This window comes from Oncorhynchus mykiss, chromosome 15 (genome assembly GCF_057628025.1).
Source record: "Oncorhynchus mykiss isolate SJ-2025 chromosome 15, ASM5762802v1, whole genome shotgun sequence".
Lineage (NCBI taxonomy): Eukaryota > Metazoa > Chordata > Actinopteri > Salmoniformes > Salmonidae > Oncorhynchus > Oncorhynchus mykiss.
Genome location: NC_143036.1, coordinates 71,279,350 through 71,300,148, shown reverse-complemented (window position 1 = coordinate 71,300,148; position 20,799 = coordinate 71,279,350). Strand labels below are relative to the sequence as shown.

The following is a 20,799-nucleotide window of genomic DNA, read 5'->3' as shown; positions in this document are numbered from 1 at the left end:
GCTCTCTCCCTGCCAGGAGAGCCGCAGGCTTTTCACAAAGATTGCCGATTCACCGGAGACAGCTGGTACAGGCTGGTTGCATTCTCTCTTTCTCTTCAGCCAAATGTAATCTCAATCAAAATAGGTAGGTGACGTTATTTCCTTATTATCAACCAACATTACATTTAAGCATCAGGTTCATCAGGCTGTATATAGCTTAACCTATCATAAGTATATCTGCCATTTTGGAGACGATCTCCACACAGTTTCATCAGTAATCCAGCTTCTTTGCCAATAGACCCCCCCCTCTTTCAGGGTTACCTGGGGCTAGCTTCTCTAGCTTCCACTGGAGGTGCCAGTGAGGGGCCAATGACTCAGCAGATTAACCTGGGCGGCCGCCTATTAATAGACCAATCACGTGCACCAAAAAGACAGACAGAAAATATCAGTGTCCTAATAGCTCCTGGCCCACGACCACTCGTTTGAAATATTATCCTCCCCAAAGATGAAGTGGCTTTGTCTGGCCAACAACACTGGCAGCGTAGCCGAGGAGGATCCGGTCCATGCCGACTGCCAATGAACACTCCCCTGTTTGTGTTGTTGTTGTTGCTAGCTGTTGTTTGCAGGCTGAACATGAATTGGTTTTGGAGGTCATGAATGGGGAAATGGAGACAGGGTGAATTGCGGTGCTCTGCTAGCTCTGTTGACAACAGAATGGCAGTACGGATGTATTTTAATGAACCTTCATTTAAGCAGGGAGTCAGGCTGAGACCACAATCTCTTTCGCAGATGATCCCTGCAGCAGATGATCCCTGTAATTTGGATCACTCCTGGGTCAGAGTAACCATTGCAGCACGTCATTACAAAGTCATTACATGGGATGCATCCCAAATGGCTCCTTATTAATTAGTCAAAAGTAGTGCACTATATTGGGAATAGGGTGCCATTTGGGACCATTGCCAGTCTCGCCATGTGATGACAGGCTGCATCGCTTGCTTCCTTAAAGGGGGTAATCTGCAGTTCAAACAGTAACAAAGAGGGCACCCCACAACTGTTTTGGTAAGAATGCTGAGGGATGGGGCTGGAGAAATGGAACCACTCTCAAATTAATCGACAGAGCTGTGGATTCAAGGACAGCCCATTCATGAGATCAAAATGATAGTTTTAACCTTGTCTTCTGTCTATACATCAGAAATTATAGTTTTAACTTCTTAGGGCGGGATCGATATGACAACAGCCAGTGAAAGTGCAGGGCGCCAAATTCAAAACAACAGAAATCTCATAATTAAAATTCCTCAAACATACATGTATAGGTAATCTTGTTGTTAATCCCACCACAGTGTCCGATTTCAAATAGGCTTTACAGCGAAAGCACCACAAACGATTATGTTAGGTCAGAGCCAAGCCACAGAAAAACACAGCCAATTTTCCAGCCAAAGAAAGGAGTCACAAAAAGCAGAAATAGAGATCAAATTAATCACTAACCTTTGATGATCTTCATCAGATGACACTCATAGAACTTCATGTTACACAATGCATGTATGTTTTGTTTGATAAAGTTCATATTTATATAAAAAAATCTCAGTATACATTGGTGCGTTATGTTCAGTAGTTCCAAAAACATCCGGTGATTTTGCAGAGAGCCACATCTTTTTACAGAAATACTCATTATAAATGTTGATGAAAATACAAGTGTTATGCATGGAACTTTAGATACACTTCTCCTTAATGCAACCGCTGTGTCAGATTTCAAAAAAGCTTTACGGAAAAAGCAAACCATGCAATAATCTGAGAACGTCACTCAGAGAACAAATACAAATATCCTCCATGTTGGAGTCAACAGAAGTCAGAAATAACATTATAAATATTCACTTACCTTGGATGATCTTCATCAGAATGCACTCCCAGGAATCCCAGTTCCACAATAAATGTTTGATTTGTTCGATAATGTCCATCATGTATGTCCAAATAGCTACTTTTGTTAGCGCGTTTGGTAAACAAATCAAAACTCACGAAGCGCGTTCACTAGCTGCAGACGAAATTTCAAAAAGTTCCGTTACAGTCCGTAGAAACTTGTCAAACGATGTATGGAATCAATCTTTAGGATGTTTTTAACACAAATCTTCAATAATCTTCCAACCGGAGAATTCCTTTGTCTTCAGAAAAGCAAAGGAACGGGAGATACCTCTCAAGTGAAATGCGCGTTACCAGTGCGTGACTGCTGGCAGACCTCTGACTCATTCCCCTCTCATTCAGCCACCCTTCATTGTAGAAGCATCAAACACATTTCTAAAGACTGTTGACATCTAGTGGAAGCCATAGGAAGTGCAAAATGACCAAAATCCCCCTGTATCTTCAATGGGGGCTGAGTTGAAAATTGACCAACTTCAGATTTCTCAGGTTTTTGCCTGCCACATGAGTTCTGTTATACTCACAGACATCATTCAAACAGTATTAGAAACTTCAGAGTGTTTTCTATCCAAATATACCAATAATATGCATATATTTGCATCTGGGACTGAGGAGCAGGCAATTTACTCTGGGCACCTTATTCATCCAAGCTACTCAATACTGCCCCCCAGCTATAAGAAGTTTTAACCTTGTCTTCTGGCTATACATCAGAACCCAAAATCTTATATTTGTGGTTCTGATGGGGTAAGACAGTTGAACTATGCTCATGAGGTATTTGTACATTTATATCCTTCAACAATCAATGGACACACATACTCATTCAAGGGCTTTTATTTACTTTTACATTTTATACATTGTATAATAATAGTGAAGACCTCAAAACTATTAAGAAACACATGTAATAACCAAACGAGTGGTAAACAAATCTAAATATATTTTATTTTTGAGATTATTCAAAGAGGCTACCCTTTGCCATGATGACAGCTTTGCACACTCTTGGTGTCTTCACTATTATTCTACAATGTAGAAAATAGTACAAATAAATGAGTAGTTGTGTCCAAACGTTTGACTGGTACTGTATATCATTAATCCAGCAGATTTCCTGTTTATTTTCCATTTTGCAAAGGAAATGTGTATTTTAACCCTTCCCACTGTCCTGTGGATGTGGCACAATGACATCTGATGTTCTGAAGTAAATGGTGCAACAGGTTTTAGGAGCAATACCGGTCGCTTTAAAAACTCCCGAGATTGCTACATGCCTGCCTCCCACTGTAGCACTGCACCATGCTATCCCACTGTAGCACTGCACCACGCTATCCCACTGGAGCACTGCACCACGCTATCCCACTGTAGCACTGCACCATGCTATCCCACTGTAGCACTGCACCACGCTATCCCACTGTAGCACTGCACCACGCTATCCCACTGTAGCACTGCATCATGCTATCCCACTGTAGCACTGCACCATGCTATCACACTGTAGCACTGCACCACGCTATCACACTGTAGCACTGCACCACGCTATCCCACTGTAGCACTGCACCACGCTATCCCACTGTAGCACTGCACCACGCTATCCCACTGTAGCACTGCACCACGCTATCCCACTGGAGCACTGCACCACGCTATCCCACTGTAGCACTGCACCACGCTATCCCACTGTAGCACTGCACCACGCTATCCCACTGTAGCACTGCACCACGCTATCCCACTGTAGCACTGCACCATGCTATCCCACTGTAGCACTGCACCATGCTATCCCACTGGACAAAATTAAGAACATGACAATTTTTTTCTGTTTGTAATCTGGTTTTCTGATTGAGAATGTCTAATGATGTCATGCAGATTATAGCCAACTGATCTCTGTTACATCCAGGGAAAGATGTCATATTTAGTTTGTTATCTGGTCAGATTACAACCAGATAGAGATTTATTTTTCTGGTTGTGGCACACAGCTTGGCACTGTTTGGCACACAGCTCCGTGCTGCTCCATCCTGCTCCTGTTCCTCTCCATCCTGCTCCGTGCTGCTCCATCCTGCTCCGTGCTGCTCCATCCTGCTCCGTTCTGCTCCATCCTGCTCCGTTCTGCTCCATCCTGCTCCATTCTGCTCCATCCTGCTCCGTGCTGCTCCATCCTGCTCCGTTCTGCTCCATCCTGCTCCCGTTCTGCTCCATCCTGCTCCGTGCTGCTCCATCCTGCTCCGTGCTGCTCCATCCTGCTCCGTGCTGCTCCATCCTGCTCCGTGCTGCTCCATCCTGCTCTGTGCTGCTCCATTCTGCTCCGTGCTGCTCCATCCTGCTCCGTTCTGCTCCATCCTACTCCCGTGCTGCTCCATCCTGCTCCCGTGCTGCTCCATCCTGCTCCGTTCTGCTCCATCCTGCTCCGTGCTGCTCCATCCTGCTCTATCCTGCTCTGTGCTGCTCCATCCTGCTCTATCCTGCTCCCGTGCTGCTCCATCAGACCCAGAGTCAAAATGGTGGTGGTGACCTTGTTGCCATGACAAATGTAAAGCAAACAGCATACCTGCCTGCACACTGATTTATGCCCCCAAAACTCAAAATTGAGGCTTTATCCTAGTGCGTATAGCAGGTAATGTTTTCACCCTTCCCCAATTGTCGTCAGGCCAGCTGTTGCTAGGGAACCTTTCGGTTCTTCCCGAAAACATGGCGACAGTGTCAGTGTTCGTCAAAGCTGTCATGCCGTGTGTGTGTGTGTGTGTGTGTGTGTGTGTGTGTGTGCACTCCATCCATAGACATGACAAAAACACACACACACTGTACTGTCTTATATAATGATCCATCCCTAAAGAACATCATATCTGTTGTTCAGGGTGCAAGTACGGTGCCATGCCACCCCCCTCACAGCATCATGGTACGGACCGTCTCACTGGTTCTGGATGGAAAATGGATGCTTGTGGTTGGTTCCACAGCAACATCTTCATAGGGGTGTTTATATTCACTTTAGTTATGGAGAAGAGGGAACAAAGAACTCTGACTGTTGAAATGTTATTTTGGTTAGCATTGGTACACCCTCAGTGGGTAGTCAGAAACCACAAGCATCCGTTTTTCAGGGGAAAAGCAGAGAACAGGTGAAGCCTGAACTTTTTGCTTCCTGTTTCAGCTGACCCGCTCAGGCGTTTCTCTTTACGCCTGCTGCGTTAGGTTAGACAAACGACAAACAAACAAATGTCACTGTTGAAAAGCCATTTTGGTTAGCATTGGTTTGTGTTGGTTAGCATTGGAGTGCAGAGACTTTCTTGGTTTCTTGTCAGCCTAAGTTCTAGGTTTATCTAGGGAGAATGTTGAGTGTTTCTTTGGAGGAAAAGCAGAGAGAAATGTGAAGCATAAGGCCTTGTCCCCCAAAGATATAATGATCCTATTGTGAAATAATTTATTTTAGCCTTTTCAATGGCGATTTTAGCATGTCAATCTTGGTGGGGCAAACTGCCAGCAAAGCCTTTACACAGCACAGCACAACAATAAACAATACATTAATTGCACTACAACGGTGACAAACAGTGCCCACAAACTGTTAGGGCCTACATAAAACTGTCCCAACAGCAGAGCTTTCTTTTCAGCACCATGGAGTGAATCCTGACCACTGATACACCTGGCTATCAGCCAGTGGAGAGACAGACCAAGGCACAGCGTGATTAAAGTTCCACATCTTTAATTTAGTGAAACTTTCAAACAAAACCAGAAACAAACAACGACCGTGCAGTACTGAGGTGCAACATGCACTAACTCAAAAACAATATCCCACAAACACAGGTGGAAAAACGGCTACCTAAATATGATCCCCAATTAGAGACAACAATTACCAGCTGCCTCTAATTGGGAACCATACCAAACACACCAACGTAGAAATATGAAAACTAGAATACCACATAGAAATTATAAACTACAATAACCCCTAGTCACGCCCTGACCTACTACACCAGAGAGAAACAAGGGCTCTCTATGGTCAGGGCATGACACTACATGTGGATATCCAAGTCAGAACAGTAGGCTGTTATGAGGGGGAAAGGGACCAAATTATTGAGGCACTTGGGCAATTAACAGCTTACTACACAACATACACTTAGTATTACTTTCTTAGCTACAGTATACATATCTCCCTGGCGTATTACATCATTTATGCAGCAACATACAATACATTTTTGGGCTCCCCTTGTTGTGCTGTGCTCACTTGAACAGGAAGGTGGCGCAGCGGTCCTTCGTGGGCAAATTTGGTCATCAAACTTGTAACTCTATGGCAGCACCCAAGGGGCTTGAATTTTCAAGCTCTACCTGTAGATTTTGCAGTGATTTAGTGTCCCCATGAGTGACAGAACACTAAGCCAATCACAGCACAACTAGAGAATGTTGTGTTGTGTCGTGGCTTTGCTGGCATGCATGGGGAATAATAAAATAGGGGAGTTTTCCCCACCAATAGAATGTAATGGTTTGAAACCTTGAAGGTTTTACTACATATTGTGAGGCATGTCTTGCCTTGCTTCAAAGTTGCCAAAATCCAACCAAACGTGCAGGCAATTATTTTATATAGACTTCCATGTGCCATTGCAACCAGTAGCCTATTTCTCTCATGTTCTATTGTTTTTCAAAGCAACTTTCTTTCATTGTCCGGTAGCCAAAGACACAATCCTGTTATATTATCAACCCAGGCTGGTTGCCTTTAGATCTCCCCTCTTTCCACATTTCTAACTGATATTTTTATCTCTGCCTCATGAAACCGCGTGCATGTGTGGTGGGCTTTTGACTGTTTTCCGCTAATTGCGTTGTGGAGGGAACATTCGCGCATAGCTTACTGCGTTTATAATGTGAAGAAATAATACATAATGATCCATCCCTAACGGTCTGTTGCATGAACATCATTGCTTTTTAACGTTTTTTGGGGATGTATCCTAGGCCTACCGGTTGTATGAATTTGGGATCTATCGTCCCACAACGGCCCCAGTCTGTTTAGAATAGGCTATTTCTTTCTCACACAGAATGACCAGCTGACCATTATAATAGGTAAACATTTCCACTATGGGGGATAGTAGACTAACATAGGCAAGTGAGTCAAGTGATCCATTGCTGGTCTTGTTTGCTGAGGAAAAGTAAATATCTTCAAAGTGCTCATCAGAATTCGGTAAGAAGGAGGCACGTCGTTGCATCCTGGATCATGTTCTCTTAAGATGAATAATCATAAACGAAATGTGATTTCTGTTGTTCTGAACTCCGTTGGTCGACATCCTAATCAGGTTAGCACCGCACCCAATGCATGTCCGGTCATTTAAAATGCTGCCGGTCAAAAACCCTGACGCACACACACACACACACACACATACACACGCACACACACGCACACACACACGCACACGCACACAAAGATGCCTAGTCTGAAACTCCTCAGCCAAATAACCAAACATCCCTCTAATGTCCAATATCCTTAAAGGGAGGTGATATATTAAATGGATTTAATTTGAATGAATAAACATTGTCTGGCCCTGCTAGACAGTTGACTCAACCTATCCAGACAGATAGTCTTCATTTAACAAGGCAGATGGATGACAGTAAGGTTTACAGAGAGCTTTCTGTCAACCAGTCAGCCATTTCTCTCTAGCACATCTCTCCATAGAGCCTTCAGAATGAGAGCTTCCCAAGTGACACCCTATAACCAATGTATTACACTGCTTTTGACCAGAGCTCTATCAAAGGTAGTGCACTTCGTAGGGAATAGGGTGTCCTATCTTTTTCTTCTCCTTCCCTTTGCTCTGTCACTATTTATACAATATTCTCTCTTTCTCGATCCCTTCTCTGTTTCTCTCAGATGTTTGTTGCGGACTGTAGTGCTCGTCAGCCAGGGCTCTGCTTGCATGTGTGACTGTAGGTGTTTACATCAACTAACTCAACTATCAACACTTGATGACATACTGCAGGGCACATACAGTCAATACATTCAAGAGGTGGGTTCTAGGCAGATAGGACACGCATGCATCTTGGTAGCTACAACAAAGTACAGGACACCATTGATTCATCAATACTCACACCAAACCAAAACATTGTGTTAATTAGGGCACACCTTAGCAAAACGTTTCAAAACCAAATTTAGCAGATTTTTTTTTTACCGGACATATACTAGTAGTTCCTTCCGGTTTTACTCTGTTTTCTTCCATTTGGTGTCTACTGAACAGGACCCAGCCAGGTGCACCCCTAACAAGGACACTGTATAGCCTTCTAGAATTACTCCTCAGGGATAGAAGAGAAACCAATGAGAAACATTTCATTGAACCACAGCCATGACTCAGCCTTTTCCAACATCAATAACATTTTAATAGGATCATGGCTACCCAAATGGCACTCTTGACTAGGGACCATAGGGAATGGGGTGCCATTTGGGACAAACAGCATCTCTTACTGGTGAGACTGACGTTGCAAATTTGATTTGCAGTTGTAGGCACCCTGATCGCCCTCTGACCTCTAACATCTGACCTTGTTAGAACCAGGAAAAGACCTAGGGGGACCTGGCAAGAGGTCAGCAGGAAGTAGTCAGCGTAAACACATTTAAAAAGAGCACGCTACATTAAAAACAGTTACAATGATCAATGACATGTTTTGCTATAAGAGCTTTACACTCAGACAGCATACTGCATGTAGCTTACTGACTAGCCTTTTATAGGACTAATATAATGTAGACTACTGACTAGCCTTTTATAGGACTAATATAATGTAGACTACTGACTAGCCTTTTATAGGACTAGCATGTAGACTACTGACTAGCCTTTTATAGGACTAGCATGTAGACTACTGACTAGCCTTTTATAGGACTAATATAATGTAGCTTACTGATTACCCTTTTATAGGACTAATATAATGTAGACTACTGACTAGCCTTTTATAGGACTAATATAATGTAGACTACTGACTAGCCTTTTATAGGACTAATATAATGTAGACTACTGACTAGCCTTTTATAGGACTAGCATGTAGACTACTGACTAGCCTTTTATAGGACTAATATAATGTAGACTACTGACTAGCCTTTTATAGGACTAGCATGTAGACTACTGACTAGCCTTTTATAGGACTAGCATGTAGACTACTGACTAGCCTTTTATAGGACTAATATAATGTAGCTTACTGATTACCCTTTTATAGGACTAATATAATGTAGACTACTGACTAGCCTTTTATAGGACTAATATAATGTAGACTACTGACTAGCCTTTTATAGGACTAATATAATGTAGACTACTGACTAGCCTTTTATAGGACTAGCATGTAGACTACTGACTAGCCTTTTATAGGACTAATATAATGTAGACTACTGACTAGCCTTTTATAGGACTAGCATGTAGACTACTGACTAGCCTTTTATAGGACTAATATAATGTAGACTACTGACTAGCCTTTTATAGGACTAATATAATGTAGACTACTGACTAGCCTTTTATAGGACTAGCATGTAGACTACTGACTAGCCTTTTATAGGACTAATATAATGTAGACTACTGACTAGCCTTTTATAGGACTAATATAATGTAGACTACTGACTAGCCTTTTATAGGACTAATATAATGTAGACTACTGACTAGCCTTTTATAGGACTAGCATGTAGACTACTGACTAGCCTTTTATAGGACTAATATAATGTAGACTACTGACTAGCCTTTTATAGGACTAATATAATGTAGACTACTGACTAGCCTTTTATAGGACTAATGTAATGTAGACTACTGACTAGCCTTTTATAGGACTAATATAATGTAGACTACTGACTAGCCTTTTATAGGACTAATGTAATGTAGACTACTGACTAGCCTTTTATAGGACTAGCATGTAGACTACTGACTAGCCTTTTATAGGACTAATATAATGTAGACTACTGACTAGCCTTTTATAGGACTAGCATGTAGACTACTGACTAGCCTTTTATAGGACTAATATAATGTAGACTACTGACTAGCCTTTTATAGGACTAATATAATGTAGACTACTGACTAGCCTTTTATAGGACTAATATAATGTAGACTACTGACTAGCCTTTTATAGGACTAATATAATGTAGACTACTGACTAGCCTTTTATAGGACTAATATAATGTAGACCACTGACTAGCCTTTTATAGGACTAGCATGTAGACTACTGACTAGCCTTTTATAGGACTAATATAATGTAGACTACTGACTAGCCTTTTATAGGACTAGCATGTAGACTACTGACTAGCCTTTTATAGGACTAATATAATGTAGACTACTGACTAGCCTTTTATAGGACTAGCATGTAGACTACTGACTAGCCTTTTATAGGACTAGCATGTAGACTACTGACTAGCCTTTTATAGGACTAATATAATGTAGCTTACTGATTAGCCTTTTATAGGACTAATGTAATGTAGACTACTGACTAGCCTTTTATAAGACTAATATAATGTAGACTACTGACTAGCCTTTTATAGGACTAGCATGTAGACTACTGACTAGCCTTTTATAGGACTAATATAATGTAGACTACTGACTAGCCTTTTATAGGACTAATATAATGTAGACTACTGACTAGCCTTTTATAGGACTAATATAATGTAGACTACTGATTAGCCTTTTATAGGACTAATATAATGTAGACTACTGACTAGCCTTTTATAGGACTAATATAATGTAGACTACTGACTAGCCTTTTATAGGACTAATATAATGTAGACTACTGACTAGCCTTTTATAGGACTAATATAATGTAGACTACTGACTGTAGCTTACAGTCCCAAATTAACTTGATATAGGCCCAGTTGCAAATCAACTCCTAGATATAGGCCCAGTTCCAAATCAACTCCTAGATATAAGCCCAATCCCAAATCAACTCCTAGCTCCCAGCCCATTTCCCCTGATAGTTCTGAAAAGATTGGATGGGTGTATGCAACCGGGTTAAAGTGATGTAGGGGCTAGGTATTGAATTGGGATTGTGCTTCCGAGTGGCGCAGTGGTCTAAGGCACTGCATCTCAGTGCTTGAGGCATCTCAGTGCTTGAGGCGTCACTACAGAATCCAGGCTGTATCACAACCGGCCGTGATTGGGAGTCCCATAGGGTGGCTCACAATTGGCCCAGCTTTGGCCGGTGTAGGCCGTCATTGTAAATAAGAATGTGTTCTTTAACTAACTTGCCTAGTTAAATAAAGGTTAAATAAAATGTAAATAAAAAACAAGTTGTTTAAGGGTACGGGGAGCACGTAACATTTTTGAATGGTCTCTTTGTCCTGTTGTCTAAAGGAGAACTCACCAGACCCATTGTCAGTTTGCACAGTAAGCAAGCAGTCTTTTCATTTGCCGTTAGTTCGTTTGTTGTCGGAGCTTTGTGTTGTAGTTACCAGCCGTTGGTGACTGACGGACGTCAATTTTGCCCGTTTCTAAATGTAGAATCGGTTTGCAAGTTACGACCGGCACTCTGTTCAGAGGTGCTGATTACTCTCGGCCGGTGGACGCTCGACAATCCTAGCGGTCTGTCCGTGCCTTTAGTGTGTGTGTGTGTGTGTGTGTGTGTGTGTGTGTGAGTGAACTGTCTGTCTGCACAATAAGGCAGGCAAGATGGCAGTGAATAGGCTTTGAGTAGCCTGATTACCCAAGAGCCTCTCCTTCAAGCCTAAACTCATATCTCTCTTTTTCTCTCTCTCTCCCCTTTCTCTGGGTTTTGGTAATGAGATGGTGTTCTTGCATAACCAATTTCCTTTTTGAAGATGGAGGAGACAAACCCTAGAGTCTCACTGAGTGTGCCCCGACCCAACCCTAGTGCCCTAGACCATATATAGGAAATAGGAAGGGTCCTTCTAAGTGCACTTGGGGCCACTTATCAACCTTGTCTCCATGGAGATGAGCTTGTTCAGTGGGTTCTGAGGATGTGTGGCGCCTGGAGGAGCCTCTCAAGGGCCCCTCTCCAGTCTGTCGTCTTTTCATCCCACGACATTGTCCTCGGATCTCCACAAAACGAGACATGTTGTTTAAAACGTCCATATATATGACATAACGTGTTGTTTTTCAAACCCAACAGCAGCTTTTGATTCTGCTTGTGAGACGATCAATCTTTCATAGGCCTAATACATATTGTAATTGTTGACAACCCTCAATAGTAGCTCTTGATTGTGCTGCGTATGTTGAGGTGGTTGTGGTAGGAGATCTCAGGAGACATATCATATGCCCTTATGTCTAATAGAATTGGTAGTCCGTGAATCGTCTTCAGTATTTTATATTCATGGTATTGATGGTTATGAGAGCAGTCGTGGCCAAAAGAACACAAATATTAATTGCCAAAAAGTTTGCTGCTTCAGTGTCTTTAGATATTTTTGTCAGATGTTACTATGGAATACTGAAGTATAAATACAAGCATTTCATAAGTGTCAAACGCTTTTATTGACAATTACATGAAGTTGATGCAAAAAAGTCAATATTTACAGGGTTGACCCTTCTTTTTCAAGACCTCTGCAATCTGCCCTGGCATGCTGTCAATTAACGTCTGGGCCACATCCTGACTGATGGCAGCCCATTCTCGCATAATAAATGCTTGGAGTTTGTCAGAATTTGTGGATTTTGGTTTGTCCACCTGCCTCTTGAGGATTGACCACAAGTTCTCAATAGGATTAAGGTCTGGGGAGTTTCCTGGCCATGGACCCAAAATATCGATGGTTTGTTCCCCAAGCCACTTAGTTATCACTTTTGCCTTATGGCAAGGTGCTCCATCATGCTGGAAAAGGCATTGTTTGTCACCAAACTGTTCCTGGATGGTTGGGAGGAGTTGCTCTCAGAGGATGTGTTGGTACCATTCTTTATTCATGGCTGTGAGTGAGACCACTCCCTTGGCTGAGAAGCAACCCCACACATAAATGGTCTCAGGATGCTTTACTGTTGGCATGACACAGGACTGATGTCTTCTCCAGACAAGCTTTTTTCCGGATGCCCCAAACAATCGGAAAGGGGATTCATCAGAGAAAATGACTTTACCCCAGTCCTCAGCAGTCCAATCCCTGTACCTTTTGCAGAATCAGTCTGTCCCTGCTGTTTTTCCTGGAGAGAAGTGGCTTCTTTGCTGCCATCCTCCAAAAGTCTTCGCCTCACTGTGCGTGCAGATGCACTCACACCTGCCTGCTGCCATTCCTGAGCAAGCTGTAGAATCCATACCAGAGCATTGGCCTCTGATGCTCAACGTGTCCCTTCTCCACTTGTTAATGACGTAAGGTGTGTTTTACAGCGGGCATTAATTTGACACAGATAAAGACAGGGGCCCTGTCTCTGTTTGTTTTATAGCAGGAGAGCTGCTTGGTGCTGGAGCCAGCCAAATGATTTGTAGCTTGTTACCACACTGATTTATCCTTGTAATACAGCAGTGGAGAGATCAGATCGAGCAGTAAATCTCTCCTCGTAAATTGTAATATATAGCATTGAGCGGTAGCTGTGATACCCTGCTGCTTTCCAGCCCGGGACTACAGTAGGCTATGAATGATTATCTACACCACTGCCGTCCATCTTTAAGAGCTTTAGAATGTCTCACTAATGGACCTTATCACAGAGTAACGGGTTGACTACTTAATAAGAGCTTTAGAATGTCTCACTAATGGACCTTTTCACAGAGTAACGGGTTGACTACTTAATTAGAGCTTTAGAATGTCTCACTAATGGACCTTATCACAGAGTAACGGGTTGACTACTTAATAAGAGCTTTAGAATGTCTCACTAATGGACCTTTTCACAGAGTAACGGGTTGACTACTTAATAAGAGCTTTAGAATGTCTCACTAATGGACCTTTTCACAGAGTAACGGGTTGACTACTTAATAAGAGCTTTAGAATGTCTCACTAATGGACCTTTTCACAGAGTAACGGGTTGACTACTTAATAAGAGCTTTAGAATGTCTCACTAATGGACCTTATCACAGAGTAACGGGTTGACTACTTAATAAGAGCTTTAGAATGTCTCACTAATGGACCTTTTCACAGAGTAACGGGTTGACTACTTAATAAGAGCTTTAGAATGTCTCACTAATGGACCTTATCACAGAGTAACGGGTTGACTACTTAATAAGAGCTTTAGAATGTCTCACTAATGGACCTTATCACAGAGTAACGGGTTGACTACTTAATAAGAACTTTAGAATGTCTCACTAATGGACCTTTTCACAGAGTAACAGGTTGACAACTTAATAAGAGCTTTAGAATGTCTCACTAATGGACCTTTTCACAGAGTAACGGGTTGACTACTTAATTAATCCCCTTAGTTTGAAGTTTGTCAACCGAAAGGCATTTAGCGATAAATCCCTGAAGAGGACCTGTCAAGTTCGACAGAATCTGTTAATGTCAGATCTCAGATCAGATGTTGACGTTGATCTATGCATTGTTTGGATCCAGGCTGGTTGTTTGAGCAGCTTAACCTTGGATATCTCTCATAGTCGTCTCTTAATGGCTGCAGTGAGTACAGCAGATTGAGAACGTCCTCTCTGACTCAGTGGCAATGTTCCTCCTGTTAGTGTTCTGGCAATCTGCTTTGGCACAGACAAGGTCCTATTTCTCTTTCTGTCTGTCTGTGTGTGTGTGTGTGTGTGTGTGTGTGTGTGTGTGTGTGTGTGTGTGTGTGGTTGGCACCAGGGGGCTGTGTCAATCACAGCTCACAGCTCATCAGATGTTGTCAATCTCACACCAGTGAATCAGAAACAACACTTTAAGACAGCTGTCATACTGATCTGCTTTTCAGACTGCTGAGATCTAGGATGCATCCCTACTCCCTATATAGTGCACTGCATTTTACCAGAGTCATAAAGATAATTTTGGACGCAGTCCTAATGAATTATTCACAAGCTCCCTTGCTGTGCAACATGCAGGTGATTGAACTCACACATGTGGTGAACACAGTTGAACTTCCCCTACTTTCATCTTAGTGGGAGCATTAGTGGGAACCTGGATTAGAATTAGTGGGCTATAAGGTTCTATTATCAGGGCCAGGTGTTTAGCCCCTGACAGAGAAATCCCATGTCATCTCTGAAAGTGCCGTAACTTTCCAAATGCCAATGTATCTTGTGGACTTGGTGAAGCCTGTCTCCTGTGGGCGTCATGTCGCTGTGTGTACCATCTGCATCTTAAAATCTGGTACCCTGTATATAGTGTGTAGGGAATAGGGTGTGATTTGGGACTTACCCTGACTATCTGACTCATAAAACCAAACTAGGCCTGGGAACTGACCTCACGATACAATGTTATCACTATACCAAATATCTCCTACATCTGCACATTGATCTGGTACTGGTATTCCCTGTGTATATAGCTCCACATTGATCTGGTACTGGTACTCCCAGTATGTAGCTCCACATTGATCTGGTACTGGTACTCCCAGTATGTAGCTCCACATTGATCTGGTACTGGTACTCCCTGTATATAACTCCACATTGATCTGGTACTGGTACTCCCTGTATATAGCTCCACATTGATCTGGTACTGGTACTCCCTGTATATAGCTCCACATTGATCTGGTACTGGTACTCCCTGTATATAGCTCCACATTGATCTGGTACTGGTACTCCCTGTATATAGCTCCACATTGATCTGGTACTGGTACTCCCTGTATATAGCTCCACATTGATCTGGTGCTGGTACTCCCTGTATATAGCTCCACATTGATCTGGTACTGGTACTCCCTGTATATAGCTCCACATTGATCTGGTACTGGTACTCCCTGTATATAACTCCACATTGATCTGGTACTGGTACTCCCTGTATATAGCTCCACATTGATCTGGTACTGGTACTCCCTGTATATAGCTCCACATTGATCTGGTACTGGTACTCCCTGTATATAGCTCCACATTGATCTGGTACTGGTACTCCCTGTATATAGCTCCACATTGATCTGGTACTGGTACCCCCTGTGTATAGCTCCACATTGATCGGGTACTGGTACCCCCTGTATATAGCTCCACATTGATCTGGTACTGGTACTCCCAGTATGTAGTTCCACATTGATCTGGTACTGGTACTCCCTGTATATAACTCCACATTGATCTGGTACTGGTACTTCCTGTATATAACTCCATATTGATCTGGTACTGGTACTCCCTGTATATAACTCCTCATTGATCTGGTACTGGTACTTCCTGTATATAACTCCACATTGATCTGGTACTTCCTGTATGTAGCTCCATTCTTTTGTATGTCTTTATTATTATTATCATCATTTTTTAACTCTGCATCTACGGGAAAGGTTCGTAAGCAAGTATTTCACTATAAAGTCTACACCAATTGTATTTGGTGCATTTGATTTGATACTTATGTGCAAATACACTACCGGTCAAAGGTTCGAGAACACCTCCTTATTCAAAGGGTTTTTCTTTATTTTATTGTTTTCTACATTGTAGAGTAATAGTGAAGACATCAAAACTATGTAATAACACATATGGAATCAATTGGTAACCAAAAAAGTGTTAAATATAAAATGTATTTTGATTTGTTTGAGATTCTTCAAAAGTAGCCACCCTTTGCCTTGATGACAGCTTTGCATACTCTTGGCATTCTCTCAACCAGCTTCATGAGGTAATCACCTGGAATGCATTTCAATTAACAGGTGTGCCTTCTTAAAATATCATTTGTGTAATGTATTTCCCTTTTAATGCGTTTGAGCCAATCAGCTGTGTTGTGACAAGGAAGCGGGGTATACAGAAGATAGCCCTATTTGCTATAAGACCAAGTCCATATTATGGCAAGAACAGTTCAAATAAGCGAAGAGAAATGACAGTCCAGCATTACTTTAAGACATGAAGGTCAGTTAATACGGGAAATTTCAAGAACTTTGTCAGTTTCTTCAAGTGCAGTCTCAAAAACCATCAAGCGCTATGATGAAACTGGCTCTCATGAGGACCGCCATAGGAATGATCGACACAGAGTTACCTCTGCTGCAGAGGATAAGTTCATTAGAGTTACCAGCCTAAGAAATTGCGCCCCAAGTAAATGTAACAGACACATCTCAACATCAACTGTTCAGAGGAGACTGTGTGAATCAGGCCTTCATGATCGAATTGCTGCAAAGAAACCACTACTAAAGGACACCAATAATAAGAAGAGACTTGCTTGGGCCAAGAAACACTAGCGATGGACAATATACCGGTGGAAATCTGTCCTTTGGTCTGATGAGTCCAAATTGGAGATTTTTGGTTCCAACCGCTGTGTCTTTGTGAGATTCAGTGTGGATGAATGGATGATCTCTGCATGTGAATTTCCCAACGTAAAGCATTAAGGAGGAGGTGTTATGGTGTGGGGATACGCCTTCCCATCTGGTTTGCACTTAGTGGGACTATCATTTGTTTTTCAACAGGACAATGACTCAACACACCTTCAGGCTGGTTAAGGGCAATTTTACCAAGAAGGAGAGTGATGGAGGGCCGTATCAGATGACCTGGACTCCACAATCCCCCGACCTCAACCAAATTGAGATAGTTTGGGATTAGTCGGATTAGTGCTCAGCATATGTGGGAATTCCTTCAAGACTGTTGGAAAAGCATTCCAGGTGAAGCTGGTTGAGAGAATGCCAAGAGTGTGGCTATTTGAAGAATCTCAAAAATAAAATATATTTTGATTTGTTTAACCATTTTTTGTTTACTACATGACATCACTACATATAACATCACAATACATGTACACTACCGGTCATGTGTTATTTCATAGTTTTGATGTCTTTACTATTATTGTACAATGTAGAAAATAGTAAAAAATAAAGAAAAACCCTTGAATGAGTATGTGTTCTAAAACTTTTGACCGGGAGTGTACATGTATTGTGATTTTATATGTAGTGTGATTCGATACTGTGATTTTCCATCGATTTGATATTCCAAACATATTTCTCACCTTATGTCTGCTGCAGAAACAAGAGAGAGCATGAGAAAATGAGTTTCGATTGGTCAGGGAAATGAAAGTACTGAAAACATGTTGGCTCACTATTTCAAAAGAAGATGGAGAACAAGCTATAGGATGAAAAAATTATACTTTTCAAAGTAGTAGCGCTACTTTGAGTCAAATGTTGATGTATCCTCCAAAATAATATTGTGATATGTAACTATACATTTTGTCCCACATCACTAATCCAAATGATATTATCAGTCTATAACTGTGTGCCTCTGTGTCTGTCCTTCCTGACTCTGCGATCATTACAAAATGGGCTGTGAGGATGGAGGCACTGGTCATTAAATATTCAGAGGGACTGGAGCCTTCTGGTAAAGAGCAGGGCCTGTACACAGGGGACTGCTGCTGTTCTCTCACAACAGCCACTGGGATTTAAAGGAGGAGCTCAGCTGTGGTTGGCTTGCTGGAAAGGACTCTCCATTTAGTCTGACCTTGCTGACGGACAGTGTTAGGTGGCTCTGGGGTAAAGTTTCCTCTAGGTACAGATCTAGGATCAGTTTCCCCTTCCCCAATCCGAACCGTCACTATTAGTGGGTAAAATGCTAAACTGACCCAGGATCAGCGTCTAGGGGCAACTTCACCCTACACCATTTCAGTGCCTCAGGGACACATGGAGGATGTTTGGGCTGATTGGTTTCTCTCTTTTCAGGTTTCGACCGGGGGAAAGAAGATTCCCTGCCTCCGAAAGAGGACTCGTCTCACTCCATATCCAAGAGCAAGGTACGGTCCAAAAATACACCCCAGACTTCCTCTCTTCTCACAGCTCTCCTCTCCTTTCTCTCTTTACAGGATGTACAAGGACAGAAAACATACCCATCCACTCACTCTGAAGCAGAAACCTTTGAAATGGACTTTATTTCTTTGGCCAAAGTCCCCAACCATTAAAGCATCATGCTTTACCATCAACTCTTTATGAGCAAGTACGAGAGGAGAGGAGAGTAGGAAGGGAGGGTGCTGATGAAACCCATTTCAGTATGTGAGACATAGTCCTAATGAGACCAGAGATTAAGAGAGTTACTGTAAAAGAACAAGCCAACAATTTCAACCTCGCCACGGCTGTGAGCTTCATTCATTATTAATCACATGTACATCAAACCATCATCAAAAACAGAAACCCAACCATTCCAGGCCTTCCTCAACAGAACCCACTGTTCAACTTCCAATGAAACTAAGGCCTAGGGTTGCAAAATTCTGGTTACTTTCCCAAACATCCAAGGTTTTATAGAAATCCTGGTTGGTGGTTCCGTTGAATAGGAGAGAGAGAGGAGAGTGTGCTGAAATAGCAGTGGGCTGGATTTGAACCCACGCTACAGCGGTATATTTGTTCTATAGGCAGCGGCTGTTCTGTTTTTCCAATAATAAAACAATGACAGCATAAATATATACATAAATACCAGTCCTCTGCTCTTTACTCCAGTCCTCTTTACTCCAGTCCTCTCCTCTTTACTCCAGTCCTCTCCTCTTTACTCCAGTCCTCTCCTCTTTACTCCAGTCCTCTCCTCTTTACTCCAGTCCTCTCCTCTTTACTCCAGTCCTCTCCTCTTTACTCCAGTCCTCTCCTCTTTACTTCAGTCCTCACCTCTTTACTCCAGTACTCTCCTCTTTACTCCAGTCCTCTGCTCTTTACTCCAGTCCTCTCCTCTTTACTCCAGTCTTCTTTACTCTAGTCCTCTCCTCTTTACTCCAGTCCTCTCCTCTTTACTCCAGTCCTCTCCTCTTTACTCCAGTCCTCTGCTCTTTACTCCAGTCCTCTTTACTCCAATCCTCTCCTCTTTACTCCAGTCCTCTCCTCTTTACTCCAGTCCTCTCCTCTTTACTCCAGTCCTCTGCTCTTTACTCCAGTCCTCTCCTCTTTACTCCAGTCCTCCGCTCTTTACTCCAGTCCTCTCCTCTTTACTCCAGTCCTCTCCTCTTTACTCCAGTCCTCTCCTCTTTACTCCAGTCCTCTCCTCTTTACTCCAGTCCTCTCCTCTTTACTCCAGTCCTCTCCTCTTTACTCCAGTCCTCTCCTCTTTACTCCAGTCCTCTTTACTCCAGTCCTCTCCTCTTTACTCCAGTCCTCTCCTCTTTACTCCAGTCCTCTGCTGTTTACTCCAGTCCTCTCCTCTTTACTCTAGTCCTCTCCTATTTACTCCAGTCCTCTTCTCTTTACTCCAGTCCTCTGCTCTTTACTCCAGTCCTCTCCTCTTTACTCCAGTCCTCTCCTCTTTACTCCAGTCCTCTGCTCTTTACTCCAGTCCTCTGCTCTTTACTCCAGTCCTCTCCTCTTTACTCCAGTCCTCTCTTCTTTACTCCAGTCCTCTGCTCTTTACTCCAGTCCTCTCCTCTTTACTCCAGTCCTCTCCTCTTTACTCCAGTCCTCTCCTGTTTTCTCCTGTCCTCTCCTCTTTACTCCAGTCCTCTCCTCTTTACTCCAGTCCTCTGCTCTTTACTCCAGTCCTCTGCTCTTTACTCCAGTCCTCTCCTATTTACTCCAGTCCTCTTCTCTTTACTCCAGTCCTCTCCTCTTTACTCCAGTCCTCTCCTCTTTACTCCAGTCCTCCGCTCTTTACTCCAGTCCTCTCCTCTTTACTCCAGTCCTCTTTACTCCAGTCCTCTGCTCTTTACTCCAGTCATCTCCTCTTTACTCCAGTCCTCTCCTCTTTACTCCAGTCCTCTCCTCTTTACTCCAGTCCTCTTTACTCCAGTCCTCTCCTCTTTACTCTAGTCCTCTCCTCTTTACTCCAGTCCTCTGCTCTTTACTCCAGTCCTCTCCTCTTTACTCTAGTCCTCTCCTCTTTACTCCAGTCCTCTGCTCTTTACTCCAGTCCTCTGCTCTTTACTCCAGTCCTCTCCTATTTACTCCAGTCCTCTTCTCTTTACTCCAGTCCTCTCCTCTTTACTCCTGTCCTCTGCTCTTTACTCCAGTCCTCTCCTCTTTACTCCAGTCTTCTTTACTCTAGTCCTCTCCTCTTTACTCCAGTCCTCTCCTCTTTACTCCAGTCCTCTCCTCTTTACTCCAGTCC

At 42.7% G+C, this 20,799-nt stretch overlaps 1 protein-coding gene across 11 annotated transcripts in view; it reads left to right on the top strand.

Moving 5' to 3' along the window:
- The window catches only part of LOC110500965 (oxysterol-binding protein-related protein 8), a 141,272-nt gene that overhangs the window by 87,230 nt on the left and 33,243 nt on the right, over positions 1-20,799 (top strand). For all 11 annotated transcript variants that reach the window (XM_090201008.1, XM_090201007.1, XM_090201015.1 and 8 more), the window contains one exon: positions 18,444-18,514. In XM_090201008.1, coding sequence (XP_090057134.1) covers positions 18,444-18,514 — 71 coding nt within the window. The remainder of the gene's footprint in view (positions 1-18,443; positions 18,515-20,799) is intronic.